Source organism: Sarcophilus harrisii, chromosome 4 (assembly GCF_902635505.1).
Source record: "Sarcophilus harrisii chromosome 4, mSarHar1.11, whole genome shotgun sequence".
NCBI lineage: Eukaryota > Metazoa > Chordata > Mammalia > Dasyuromorphia > Dasyuridae > Sarcophilus > Sarcophilus harrisii.
This window is the reverse complement of record NC_045429.1, coordinates 122786719-122801272: the sequence shown is the minus strand read 5'-3', so window position 1 is coordinate 122801272 and position 14554 is coordinate 122786719. Positions and strand designations below refer to the sequence as shown.

The 14554-nt window shown below is 34.6% G+C and overlaps 1 protein-coding gene across 5 annotated transcripts in view; it reads right to left on the bottom strand.

Annotated features, from left to right (window-relative positions):
• LOC100934191 (protein unc-93 homolog A-like) overlaps positions 1–14554 on the bottom strand; it is a 174492-nt gene that overhangs the window by 30254 nt on the left and 129684 nt on the right. Inside the window, exons 1-4 of one of the 5 annotated variants that reach the window (XM_031937494.1) lie at positions 13327–13414; positions 4244–4420; positions 1848–2029; positions 759–988 (exon numbers count right to left, since the gene is read on the bottom strand). In XM_031937494.1, coding sequence (XP_031793354.1) covers positions 759–988; positions 1848–1954 — 337 coding nt within the window. In that variant the 5' untranslated portion in view covers positions 1955–2029; positions 4244–4420; positions 13327–13414. Of the gene's footprint in view, positions 1–758; positions 989–1847; positions 2030–4243; positions 4421–13326; positions 13523–14554 lie in introns of those variants that run through there. The other 4 variants (XM_031937493.1, XM_003769615.4, XM_031937495.1 and 1 more) reach the window with 4 other exon arrangements.

Here is a 14554-nt window from a genome sequence, read left to right as displayed (position 1 = left end):
CGAGTTCAACTTTAGCCTTAAACACAGTACTTACTAGCTATGTGACCCTGGCCATGTCACTTAATCTCAATTATTTTGCAAAACAAACAAACAAAAGCAAAAGAAATATTCTCGGACTCAATTAACAATTTTCTGATACTCAAGGGATATGGGCAAGTATCTTTTTTAAAAGAAGAAATCTACTATCAACATATGTATAATTTAAAAGTACTCTCAAATCAATAATAATCAGATAAATGAAAACTTTTGAGTTTCTACTTCATATCCAACAAATTGGAAAAAATGGCCCAAGTAGAAAGTGACAAATGTTGGAGAGACTGCAGGAAAACAGGTATGGTTAATGATTCTTTGAATTGTTCCAGGTATTCTGAAAAGCCATTGGAACTATGTTCCCAAAGTCCCTAAACTATCACATCAAAGCCAGCACTAGGCTTAATAAAGACTGAAGATGAAGCATGTTACACACCTCCTTATAGAGAGGTGATGGATTCAAAACTGAGATTGAACCATGCATGTTTGGCCATGGTCAGTGAGGGAATATGCATTGTTTTACTATATAAATTTGTTACAAGAGTTTTACTTTTCTTTTTGTTATTTGCTCATTTGAAAGGATAGAATGGGAAAGAGAGAGAAAACAGACATTTGCTCATTTAAAATTATAAAATAATTTTTAAAAACAGAATCAACATGTTTCCCTTGCTCATCTCTACAGAAGTTGCAGCTACTCTTAGAGCAGGATTTCAGCATAGTCCATTTACCTTTGACAGATTCCTGCCGAAACACCAGAGATGAAATCAAATTCCCCCATACACCAGAGGACTGAAATATGAGATAGAATATGCCAAAATACTGATTGACAATATCTTTCCCACGTTTTCCTGTTTTCTTTGCATAGATATTTCCACTCATTGTAAGGTAAGTAGACTCTGCAGACCACAGTGGGGCTCCGCCTAGACCTAGGATTATGGCAGTGGGGATCAAGGTGAACCTACGAAAAGAGAATCAGTTAGTCAATATAAATGTTTTTTGTTTCTTTGACAGAAATTAAGTAGCTCAGGTCTGCCTTGTGTAAACTTCCATGATGTCCTTCCCAGGATAAACTGATTATTTGGAATCTCATCATCATGTCAACTCAGCCTTGAATACTTAACACTTCCCAATTTCTTCAACCTCCTCTCCTGTCTGATTGGAAGGCTGGAAGATAGAGGAAATATTAAACTTCTCCTCAAGCTTCTCTTAATATTAAAGCAGGCACAATATGGACTTTCTGGTTCACCCTGCATTTTTGATCTGCAGTTCAGCTTGGTTTGACCTCCACAGAACAAGATGCCCCTATTCAGGTACCTCCTGTTATTCCTGTCTTCCCCCTTTTACCTTTTATTGTTGTCTTCCACCATTAGCTCATGGGCAAGGAATGTCTTTCATTTTCTTACTTGTATCCCCAGCACTTAGAACTATACCTGGCACAGAGTAGGTGCTTTTAAAAATGTTTTCATAATTGGGTTAGACAAGCCATTCATCATTGCACTTAAAGAAATGACTAAGCAGATACTTTTGAGCTGAGGTACATGTGGAGAGAGGGCATTAAGTGCCAATGAATTCCAGTACTGAAAAGTTCAGTAGATGGTTACCAGGCATTTCAAACAATATAAAGGTGCTGAAATGATAAAAAGTCTTGGAATACTGTGTGTTGCTGTTAAGAGTAGGAGGAAGCTTTTAGACAGCTGATCTTTTCTGACATCCTCCATTGCTGACCTCTCCATATATCTGCCCTATACCTAGTGAGCAGCAGAATGCAATTGGCTGAAGGTCAGGGCTTTTCAAAGGAGTTAGAAGAAGAGATATACCAGCTGGCATAGAAGTTTCCCAGAGAGAAAGTGATATAGCAGCACATGGAGGCTGTGATGGTCCACTTGCAGCCAAATTTCTTAATGAGAATTGGAGGAAGGAACATGGAAGACACAATCACGGATGCATAGATAACACTAAGTGTAGCCACCCCTAGTCCTTCTGCCCTATTAAGGCTGCTCTGTGAAAACAAACAAAAAAAAAACAAGCAAACAAAAACAGCTAGTTACACAAATTCAAGAGGAGGGCAAAAGAAAAGTGTTCTGTTATTTGAGGATTTTTCCTGAAATTTTTTGAAAAAAATCAAATAAAAATAATGCTTTTTTCCTTTTTGGAATAAATAATAAATTTATTGATTTTTACATGCATTTATAGAATCTATCCCTCCCATCGTCTCACTCATCCCTAACTAAGCAAAGAAAAACTTGATTTTAAACAGAGTTCAGCAAAACAAAATCCATTTTGGACATGTCCAAAAAGGAAAGTGTCTCTTTCTGTATTTTAAACACTTCAGTTTTCTGTCAGGAGGTAAGGGGTATGACAAATGCCATATCCCAAGTTCCATGTGGTTGTCTAAAAAAAAAAAAAATACCCACTAAAATTTTATATCATCACTTTTTTGTAGTGGCAAAGAACTTAAAAGAAAATAGATGCTAATCCATATAATTATATTAATTGTGGTACATAAATGAAATGAAATATTATTCCTCTGTAAAATATAAAACAAAAAGTTAATAATAAATAACTGCAAGAAGACATATGACTTGATGCAAAGTAATTTGAACAGAACCAAGGGAAAAATATACAAAATATCTACAAAAATATAAATGTAAAGAAGAACAAGAATAAGAACCAAATGCTATAAAATTACCATGACTAGGCTTAACTTACAAAAAAGCAGAGGTAGAAGAATATACCTTTCTCTCTTCCTTAGAGATGGGAGACAGCATGTAATGTCATATTTGGTTGACAAAGTATTTGGAAATTAATTATCTTCTTTGGGAAGGGAGGGGAGAAAGGAATGGATATTCTGGCTGCACACCAAAGTAAACCTGATGGTAGGATATAGTCATAGCACTGCAAACAAGCATATATCCACCAGGGAAAAAAATGAAATCCAACCTGGTTTTTCCTTCTTTTTTGACTCAAATTTCAAGATTAAAAATTTATGCCTGACAAGATGTTTTAAAATTCCACCCAAAGAACAAAAAGTTACATCAGAGTTTTCTCTACACAGATTCTAAATGAGAAAATAGACGTGGCAAGCTTCAATTAACACTTGTGAATTAAAACAGAGAGGAGCTCTCATGCCTCTGAAGGGAAACAAGACTGTCCAGAATCAGGTTTCAGTTTCCAAAGCAAAATCATCAGTGAGCAGGAATAGAACTAGCACATGGCAAGTAGAGAAAACAGTAAATAAATCCAAGCTAAATAATGACCAATCAATGATTTATTGAACATAAAGGATCAATCATACTTCTAAATCTTGTTCCTTATAGTATTTCTACATTTATCTTCTCTTGGCTTAAAACTCAAGCCTTCTCTTTTCTTCACTTTCTCTCCTCTCACTAACTTCTAAATCTGCTGTATAGCCTGGCTGCTGAGCTTATTTTTCAAATGAAACTATTCTCTCTCAAAATAAGTGATAATTTAGCGAATAGATCTACTAGTTTTCTCTCTATCCTCACTATTCTTGACTTATCTGAAGCATTTGAAATTGTTGATTGTTGTGCAGGGATCTCAAACTCATATTCAAATCAGAAATAATTTTTCCCCTTAAGCCCATCCTAAACTTCCTATTTCTCTCAGTGACTCCATTATCCTTCCATTTATGCAATATCATGACCTCTTTATCATATTTGACTTACTACTTGTACTCATCTCACATATTCAATCAGTTGCCAAATTATCTTATTTCTACCTCCAAAATATCTCTCATTCACATCTATCCCCTCCTTTCTATTTATACAATGACCACCCTATTTCAGGTCCTTATCACCAATTGATTAGATCACTGCAATCGCCTGTTTATTTTTCTTGCCTCTAGTTTCTCTCTATTCCAATCCATCCTCCTTTCCTTAAAAGTGATTGTCTAAACATTTTGTCTGACTATCTCTTTCTCTTTCTCTGTCTGTCTGTCTCTCTCTCTCCTCTTTCCTCTCTCATTGATCTAACTCTGTGACCTTTGCAAGGATTCTCCCCCATCCCCAGAATGTTCTTCCTCCTCACCTTTATCTCCTGGAATCCTCGTCTTCCTTTAAAACAAATCAAATATCTTTTTTCTGTATGAGTTGTTTCCCAGTCCACATCCCCTAATTTACTAGTGCCTCCCCAACTAAGATTATTTTGTAACCTTAAATCTGCTTTAAATTATAAATCTGCTTTCTTTACTTACATATGTGTGTGTGTGTTTTCCTACTAAAATGCAAGATTTTTGAGTTCAGCAAAACAAAATCCCACTTTGGACATGTCCAAAAATGAAAGTGTCTCTTTCTGTATTTTAAACACTTCAGTTTTCTGTCAGGAGGTAAGGGATATGACAAATGCCATATCTCAAGTTCCATGTGGTTGTCTAAAAAAAAAAAAAAATACCCACCAAAATTTTATATCATCACTTTTTTGTAGTAGCAAAGAACTTAAAAGAAAGTAGATGCTTTCTACTATCCATTTCTTTCTCCCCTCCCTTCCCAAAGAAGATAATTAATTTCCAAATACTTTGTCAAATACTGCTTAATCCATAGTTGATACAAAATGCCTGTTGACTGAGTGATTGATTAAATAAAGCAGTTAACTATTTCATACTGTTATTTTATTTGTAGTAAAAGTCAACATTCACTGACTCATGTACTCATGCTGGTATTTCATTGACCTTGATTGAGGAAAAGCTCAACTATAAGGTTCATGATACTCTTAACAAGCACCACCATCTCCACAATGAGAGCCTTCTAAAATCTAGGATATTGAGAATACTAAGAGGAATAAGACCTGGCCTCAAATCTCAATAACCAGGCTTAAAACCTTATATAAACTAACTCATCCCTAAAGGGTGTATTCTAAACCTTTTTAAGTTCAAACAAATATCACATCTACTCAGGTACTGGCTATGTAATGGATGAAAAAGCTATATGAGGAAGAAATTTGTGAGAACAATGAAAGGATTATTCAATAAAAATGTCCCACTCTTCATATTTTCTCAGTCTACACTGTTTTGAGGGGTGCTATAATATCAGAGTAACATAACAGAATTTCAGAGCTTATATAAGATTTTATTGTGTTTTATTATTGTTGTTTTATTCAGTCCTGTCTGATTTTTTATGACCCTATGGACTATAGTATGCTAATATTATCCATGGATTTTTCTTGGCAAAGATACTAGGATTGGCCATTTTTTTTCTCCAGGGAATTAGGGCAAATAGAGTTTAAGTAACTGGCCCATAAGTACACAACTAGTAAATGTCAGAGGCTAGATTTGAACTTCCTGATTCCTGGCTCAGCCTTCCATTCATTGAGCCACCTCTTTTCTACATAAAATTAATATGCCAGGAGAAAGGGGAGAATTGACCACAGTGAAGGTGCTAAATACAATTAAATAGTTATAAAAGTCATTCTTTCTCCACAATCTTGTTACCACAATTTATCATTAATATATCTTATATATTAAAAGGCCTTCAAAGAGTTTTAAAAAATCATGCAGGGAACCCATAACTTGTACTTAATATATGTGGATACACTTTTTTGCTATAGAACTCTTGCTTCTTGAAACAGTCTTCTGGTTTTAGTTTTCGGGATACTACAATCTTTAGGTTTTCTTGCACCTTTCAAATTTTTTCTTCTAATTTTTCTTTATTTGATCTAATAATTCAAACTGCCTACTTTATTGGGGAACTTTTCCATGATGTTGTCCTTGACCTTTTATTCTTCACTCTTTGTACACAATTCCTCTGAGAGTTTGTTTCTCATAACTAATTCCATTCTGTGACTCATAACTCCTCATGTATATCTCCCTATTTCCTCCTGTTCAAGGCTGATCTCATCATTTTTCCCACCAAAATTGATTTCATTTCTCCATCATTATCTTAGACAATTACTCAACTGGATCTTCTTCCTTTTGTTCCCTTCCATGTTCAGTTAGTCACTAAGTGCTGTCAATTTTCCCTCTCTATTATCTCCTTAATTGCGCTCTCTTACTTTTCAGTACCATAGATACAATCCTAGCTAAGGACTTTTTTATTAATCATAGTATACCAAAACTACCAAAATAAGCAATTATTCTTGCTACCAGTTTCTTCCAACTTCAATTGATTGATTGGCACCATTTTCAGATTAATCATCTTAAAAAATGGAGAAGCAGCTTTTAGGAGAGCACAAAGCATGGACTTGGAGTCCAAAGATAATTTGAATTGTAATTCTACTACTCATTATCTGTGTGACCTATGCCTATATAGGACCTGATTTTGTTACATATAAAATAAGGGGATTGGAATAAATGAGGTCCATTCCTACTCTAAAACCATGACTCCCTTTTATGTCTGTTTCCTATTTGATAGCAATGTCTGAATGACAAAATTCAATGTCCATAAACTAGTATTAAATGCTTTCTGAAATGCACTCTAACTCATGTTTTGAATTCTTTTTAAACCTGTAAAATTTTGCAAATGGAATTTATCTTTTTAGACTACTGCTGCCTTTGGCTCTCACATGTCTCTGCTTGAATGTAGATCAAGTGCTGTCAAAAGCAGTTTCTGGGCTCTTTAATTTTTTCCTTCTAAGAAAGCTATTGGGTTGGCTAAACCTGCTTTTGTAAGAAATGATCCACTCCAAATTTGGCTCTTATATGTAGTGTATCTCTTATCCTTAGTTATCTTTTCATAGATCTATAAGTCTTATCTCTCTAATTACATTGTAAATTCTTTGAGGGTTCATGCATCTTTATATGGTCCATAGTGTCCTATGCATAGTAGGTACTTAATAAACATCTATTGTTTGATAGATTGGTAAAAACCATGGGCAAGAAAGAACTATTCCTCAGAATATCAGGAGGACAGAGGAAAAAGTTAATCATAGTTCATATGGGCATAGCAGTTCAAGTCTTCTCAGAGCAATGCAGAAGAAATACATGGAGGGAAATAAGGCTTACAATCTTTGTTTGATTAATCATAGTCTAAAACTGTGGATAAGAAGAAACATTTCCATAGAATATTGGAAACAGAAAGAAGAAATCAATGATAAATCACATTGAATAGGCATTTTAAGTTTTACTGAGCACAATCCACTAAAGTAGGTAGCACAAATAGGATTATCTCCATTTTACCAATCAAGAAATACATTAAGGCTAGAAGTGAAGGGATTTGCTCAGGGTCACACAGTGTCACAGCCTTCATTAGAACACAAACCTTGCTAACTCCCAAACTCCTCTCACCCTGCCATATTGTTTCTTTTGGGGGCAAATGTGCCAAGCTTAATTTATTGTATCATAAACTGGGAGTAGAGCCAGACTTATTCAGACTGAGATAGTTTTTCTATTCTTATGGATAAGTTTTTGAATTTATCCCATTGTACCCTACAGAAAACCTTGAAGCATTTCACTAAATTGGTATTTCTTCACTACTCACAGCTTTCCTACAAAAGGAAGGAAAGCAGGGAAGGAGGAAAGAAAGGAGGAAAGCAGGGAAGGAAGGAAGGAAGGAAGGAAGGAAGGAAGGAAGGAAGGAAGGAAGGAAGGAAGGAAGGAAGGAAGGAAGAAAGAAAGAAAGAAAGGAAGAAAAAAGAGAGGAGGAAAGGAGGAAAGCAAAAAGAAAAAGAAAGAAAGAAAAGAAGAAAGAAAGAAAAAAAGAAAGGAAGAAAAGAAGAGAGGAGGAAAGGAGGAAAGGAAGGAAGGAAGAAAGAAAGGAAGGAAGGAAGAAATTGGAAGAAAGGAAGAAAGAAAGAAAGAAAGAAAGAAAGAAAGAAAGAAAGAAAGAAAGAAAGAAGAAAAAAGAAAGAAAGAAAGAAAGAAAGAAAGAAAGAAAGAAGAAAGAAAGAAAGAAAAAGAAAGAAAGAAAGGAATGAAGAAGGAAAGAAAGAAAAAGAAAACAATCTGATTGTGTTATTTAGCACAGTTTAATGATTGGCAATCCTAAATTAGGTCTTTGCACTGGAAAGGCCCTTGAATATGACCTAGAACATCTTTTTCTCTTATTTCATAGATTAGGAAAATGCAGCCAAGATAAATGAGTCAGGGAATTCATTTATCCCCACAAGGATACAAAGACAAGTCTCCCTACTCCTTAGACTTTATTGGTCTGAAGGTGTTAGTGGTTTCAGTAAAAAGTTATTAGCTGCCTTAATACATTTAGAACTTTAACATTCCTTTGGTTGTATTATATGACAAAGATTTCTGAATAATTAAAATCATGGGTTACTTAGAGACCAGTGAATAGAGAGGCACATTGTTGCGAGAGGACTCCAATATATTCACAAGAAAGGACTGACAACCCTCCAAAAGCTTCATAAAAAATATCATCCAAGAATTGTAAAACCTGAGAAGCAGAGAGGTTCGTTACATAACAAGATCAAGAGATCAGAAAGGGACAGCCCTCATGCAACTAGATCCTATGTTTGATAGAGTTGCTGGGCCTGTAGTATGGAAGACCTGAGCTCAAATATGGTGTCTCATATTAATTTGATAGATGACTAGAACCTCAGTTTGATTCAATTTCCTCATTCCTCAACTATATTCCTCATTCAATCATTCCTCAACTATAAAATGGGAATGATAAGATCACCTACTTTTACTATGCTGTTGTAAGGATCAAATGAGATATCTGTAAAGCACTTCTGGCTCATAGTTGCTATATTAATGCTATTTTTATTGCAATTATTATTAATTTTTGTAGTCTTGGCCAACTTACTTAACTTCTATTTGTTTCAGTTTCCTCAATTGTAAAATGAAGACAATTATTTCTACCTCTCAATGCTGTAAGGGTGAAATGAGATATTTATGAAGAACAAAGCACAGTGCCTTGTACATAGGATGGGTTATATAAGCATTAGCTATTATTATTATTATTATTAATCTCTTGAAACCTATACAATGTCAAGAGACTCAGAGGGAGGTCTCTGTCAAGTGGACATTGCATGGAAGAATTATAAGAAGATGTGGACAATAGCCTCACAAAAGGAATGATGGAGAGTGATGAATGATACAATCTGCATCAAAGTATATGGAAGGGATTGTTTTGAGCCTGGGGCTACACAGATAAAAAAGGTTACAGTTCCTTGTTTTAATGATATTTTAGTCTAGTAGAGATATATGTCGCCAGAGATATATAAGATAGCTAAGTATATAGTAAAGGTCAATGGAAGTGGGTCTCTTTTAAGATTCATGGAAAGAAGATAACTTCTTACTGGGGAATTGAGAAAGACCCTGTGTGGGACAGATTGGCCCTATGCCTTAAGTAAGAATAGCCAAGTAAAGAACTAATGTCACAGCATGGACAGTGAAAATCTTAAGGCTGATTGTAGTTAAGGCAATCGTTTCCTCTGGATTTTAAATCCAGAATCCTCTGGATTCTAAATTTAAATTTGCAAACATTCCTATTAGCAGCATCTAATTCCTGAAGCCCAGTACCTCTCTAAGCTCAACTTCTGGGGGGAGGTGTTGAGTTTGCAGCATCATTAGACTTATCCCCAAACCTGACCCATGATCACAAAACCAGCTATTGTCTCCTATTTGGGGGGAAGCTTTATTATTCAAATATTCATAAGGGACACATGAAATCTCCCCTATTCTATGACCAGCTCAGTAAACTTTGTTTTCTATGAACATAAGCTTATGTAAATTCTAGTATTTAAAACAACAACAACCTTATTCTTCTAGACAGAAGACATAACCAGATATGGTTACAAAATAATAAATCAGTATCTGTTTTTATGTTCTTCAGCCTTAAATAGAGCAGTAACTTCAAAAACTTATATAGAAAGGCATTTCAAGAAAATCAAAGGATGATTTTTAAAAATATTTAAACATTATCTAGCTTTATTCTTTAAATTTGAGTGAGGCAGTAGCCCTGAAACCAAAGTAGAAAATGGGTGATAATAAACTCAAAAGTGGATTTGAGCTTTTTGACAAATTGATTTCCAGCTTTTTTTTTCTTTTTTGTTTTACATAATAGTAGCGAGAGTAGCCCGTTTTTTGTCTTCCCAGTTTGCTGTCACTGAATTCCATATTCTGAGCTCCCTGACTCAGCAAGAGTCTTCCTAATAGTTCTTTGGATTTCTGTTCAGAACCTAAAAAAGTGCTTGCAAATTATACTATAAAGCAGTAGTATCCAAGGTCGGGGTGTACATCCCTTGGGGTTTCAGGGGTGATCTAGCAGAGCAGCACAATAGTTCTAGCTGCTAATTGCTACTACCAGCTTCTGCCATTCTCATTTCCCTACATGTGCCTCAGGGAGTACTGTAATGAGCTAATAGGTATACTGACTCCTCTGTAGGTACATCTGGCTCCTAACTAGGTGACTGTGGTCAACTGATAGGATCATAGCTTTAGAACTTCAAAGAATCTTGGAGGCCATCTAATCCCAGCCTTTTACAGATGAGAAAAGTGAAGCACAAATAGGTTAAAAGACTTGTCCATGTTTACATAATTAGCAAGTATCAGAGGCAGGATTTGAATGCTGGTCTTCCTGATTCCAAATCCAGACTGGTCCCAAATCCGTCTGTATCCCAATGAGATCATAAAAAAGTAAAAAGGACCCACATATGCAAAATGTTTGTGGCAGCCCTTTTTTATAGTGGCAAGAAACTGGAAACTAAATGGATGCCCACCAGTTGGAAAATGGCTAAATAAGTTATGGTATATGAATGTTATGGAATATTATTGTTTTATAAGAAATGATCAGCAGTATGATTTCAGAGAGGCCTGGAGAGGTGTGGAGAGACTTACATAAACTGATGCCACGTGAAGTGAGTAGAACCAAGAGATCATTGTACACAGCAACAAGATCAATGATCAATTCTGATGGACACAGCTCTTTTCAACAATGAGGCGATTCAGGCCAATTCCAAAAGCCTTTTTTATGGTAGTAAATTTATTTTTAATACATACTGTTTTATGAATCATGTTGAGAGAGAAAAATCAGAGCAAAAGGAAAAAAAATTAGAGAGATTAAAAAAAAGAAGTGAATATAAGCATGTGTTAATTTATATTCAGTCTCCTTAGATCTTTTTCTGGATGCAGATGGCATTTTGTGTCCAAAGTCTATTAGGATTGCTTCAGATCACTGAACGATTGAGGAGAACAAAGACTTTCATAGTTGATCATGGCACATTCTTGCTGTTATTGTGTACAATCTATTCCTGGTTCTGCTTGTTTCACTCAGCATCAGCCAATAGACTTGTGATGGAGAGAGCCATTTGCATCCAGAAAGAGGATTATAAATGTGTATCACAGCATAGTATTTTCACTTTGTTGTTGTTTGCTGGCTTGTTTTTTCTCTCATTTTTTTTCTTTTTGATCTGCTTTTTCTTGTGCAACATAATAAGTGTGAAAAAATATTCAGAAGAATTGCACACATTTAACTTATATTGGATTACTTGCTGTCTAGGGGAGGGGAAAAGGGTGAAGAGGGAGGGAAAAAATATGGAACATGGGGTTTTGCAAGGGTAAATGTTGAAAACTACCTTTGCATGTGTTTTGAAAAAAGTAAAAAGCTATTATATAAAAAGAAAATAAATTTTTATTGAATAAAATAAAATAGCAATTAGACCATATAGCAGCTAAAAAGTTTTCATTTCAGGAATACCACAAAGAGGCATTGCTCAAAATGCTTTCAAATTTTTTTCCTACAGAAGTGTCTAAAATACCTTTAACATTTAAAAAAATGCATTGAACAATCTTTAAAAACAATTCTAAGAAAAGCAAATGCTTTCAGAAGGGCATTCCATTTCATACTAAGGTATAAATGGGTGATGTAACTTTTTTCCAGTAAGTAGCTTTTAATAAGAGAAGACATTAAGACTGAAAAAAGAAGGAATAATATGGGAGGGCATGCAAAAGATAAAAAAGGGGCATGGAGACAGAACTTCATGTACTTGAAAGCACATTTAAATTTTATGTTTGTTTGTTTGTTTGTTTTATGGATCCAGATAACAGAATCTGACCTAAAAAACAAATGGTTCACAACACAGGATGATTCAAAATCATTTGTTTTATTTGTTTTAACTACTGTAAAAGAAGGAAAGAAAAAAACACTTTCCAAATCGTTAATCCCAGTTCTTTGAAATCCCTATCTAAGATGTAATATGATTTATTTCATAGATACCCTAATGTCATGTGAGTACAGTACGAGATATGAACTAGATCAACCATTCTGGAGAATAATTTGAAACTAAGCCCCAATTACCACTAGATCTGTACTCCAAAGGAAAAAAGAAAAAAAAAAGGGGAAAGGAATGCATATGCACAAAAAATTTATAGCAGTCCTTTGTGTGATGGCTGAGGGGAATGAATGATCAAACTATGTGATATGATTGGTGACGAAATACTATTGTGCTATAAGAAATGATGAAGGATTTGAGTTTGAAAAAAACTGATATGAACTGATGGAAAGTAAACAAAACTAGGAGAATGTTTTCAGCAACAGCAATATTATCATAATAATTGTGAAAATTTTTGCTATTCTGATCAATATAATTCATTTTTGTCCAACTCTTTTGGGGTTTTCTTGGGAAAGATATTGGAGTGATTTCTTATTTCCTACTGCAGCTCATTTTACAGATGAGGAAACTAAGGCAAACATAATTAAGTCACTTGCCCAGGGTTATACAGCTAGGAAGTGGCTGAGATCCGATTTGAAGTTAGGGATTCATTACTCCAGGCCCAGCTCTCTGTATTATTCCACCTAATGGCCACTTCTCTGCCTCTTGATCAATACAATGGCCCATGACAATTCCAGAGGACTCATGATGAAAATGCTAGTCATCTCCAGAGATAAAAGTGATAAGCTCTGAGTTCCGATTGAAACATATTTTTTTCACTTTGTTTTTGTTTTTCCCCCTATAATATGTCTAATAAGGAAATATGTTTTGCATGACTTCATAAATATATGGGTATTGCATTTTGTGCCTTCTCAACAGGTAGAGGAGGGAAGAGGAGGATTTGGAACTGAAAATAAAAATAAAATCAAAATGAAAAAATATTGATTTATTTTGTCATCAAGACCCAGTGAGAATGTAATTGGGAGAAAAAGTTTTACACATAACATAAAAACAAGCATTTAAATTTAGAAGGTCTTAGAAAAATGCCAAGTTAATTGAAATCAGTTCCTTTTAATTTTATTCATGGAACATTACTCTCCTTTTGAGATGAATTCAAGTCTCATCTGAAACTCTCTGTGGCCATTAGCAAATCACTTTGATCCTTAAGTAGTACCTGAAAACGCCAAGAGCATGCCCTTTGAAGCCTTGAAGATATTCAAGTTAAATATACACACCTACCTGTAGATTCTGAAGAGCTCCGTAAGATGTAAATAGAAATAAAAAGCCAACAGCTATGACAAGAACATTCTTCAAGTTACGTTCCATTTTGTTTAAGGAAAACCATCAACTGTCAGCTGAGAGTGCAAATCTGTATTTCTGAGCTTCAGTGGAAAAAAGAAGTCTGGGTTTTGACGTGACAGTCTCTCTTTTTTATCTAAAAAGAAAAAAAAAAAAACTTGTGTTAACCATTTGTATTAGTTAATAAGCTTTCTTATGAGGAACACAATAATTTCCCAAACAAGTTAATTATTCACTTTCTCTAGGATGCCAATGGCAATTTTCCCAATGAGACAAAAGTTTGGGACTCGACAAATGGTGTGTTTTTTTCTTTATGTGTAGATAAGGCCCCACAATCAAATAATGACTTTCCTATTGTGATTATGGTGAGGAGGACATTATTACAATGGGCAAAAGTTGATGTTATGGCCTACAAAAATGGAAATGATTTTGCCCCCAAATAACAAAGAGTAAATACCAATTTTTTCCCCTGAAAAAAGCCAATAAAATTATAAGGCACGATTATGGTCAAGGTTTTCTTTATTAGGAAACACAAATGACTAGTATGGACATATTTTACATGATAACATATGTATAACCTATATCTGATTGCTCACCATCTCAGAGAAGGGAGATAAAAAGAGGAAGGGAAAGGATAGAATTCAGAACTCAAAACTTTAAAAAAAATGTTTAAAAATTATTTAACATGTCATAGGTGATACACATATATATATGTATATATATATATATTTTAAAAATACTATGCTACAAATCCAAAGCAAGGTCAATAATTTTTTCTATATAAAAACTTAGAATTTACATTTGAAAGTTAATTTCTAAAAAACAATTTATGAAATTTTAAAATAGCTATGGATTTGCATGGCCCCTTTTCTTTTGACAATCCCATACCAGGTTAAAAGGTGAGAAAGAAGTTATCTATTGTTCTTCATTATAAAGACCCAGGATACTAATCAATAAGAAATCCCTGGAGTAAAAAGCTGTAGCTGTCCAAATATAATAGATCCAGGAGACATAGCAGAATATAGGATTGTAGATTTTGGATCTGGGAAAGATCTCAGAGATCTAGTCTATCCCTTTTCCCCACCTCTATTTTACTGATTAGAAACCTGTGGCCCAGCAAGGTGACATGATTTAATAAATGTTGCTCAGTTACTAAATGAAAGAGTCA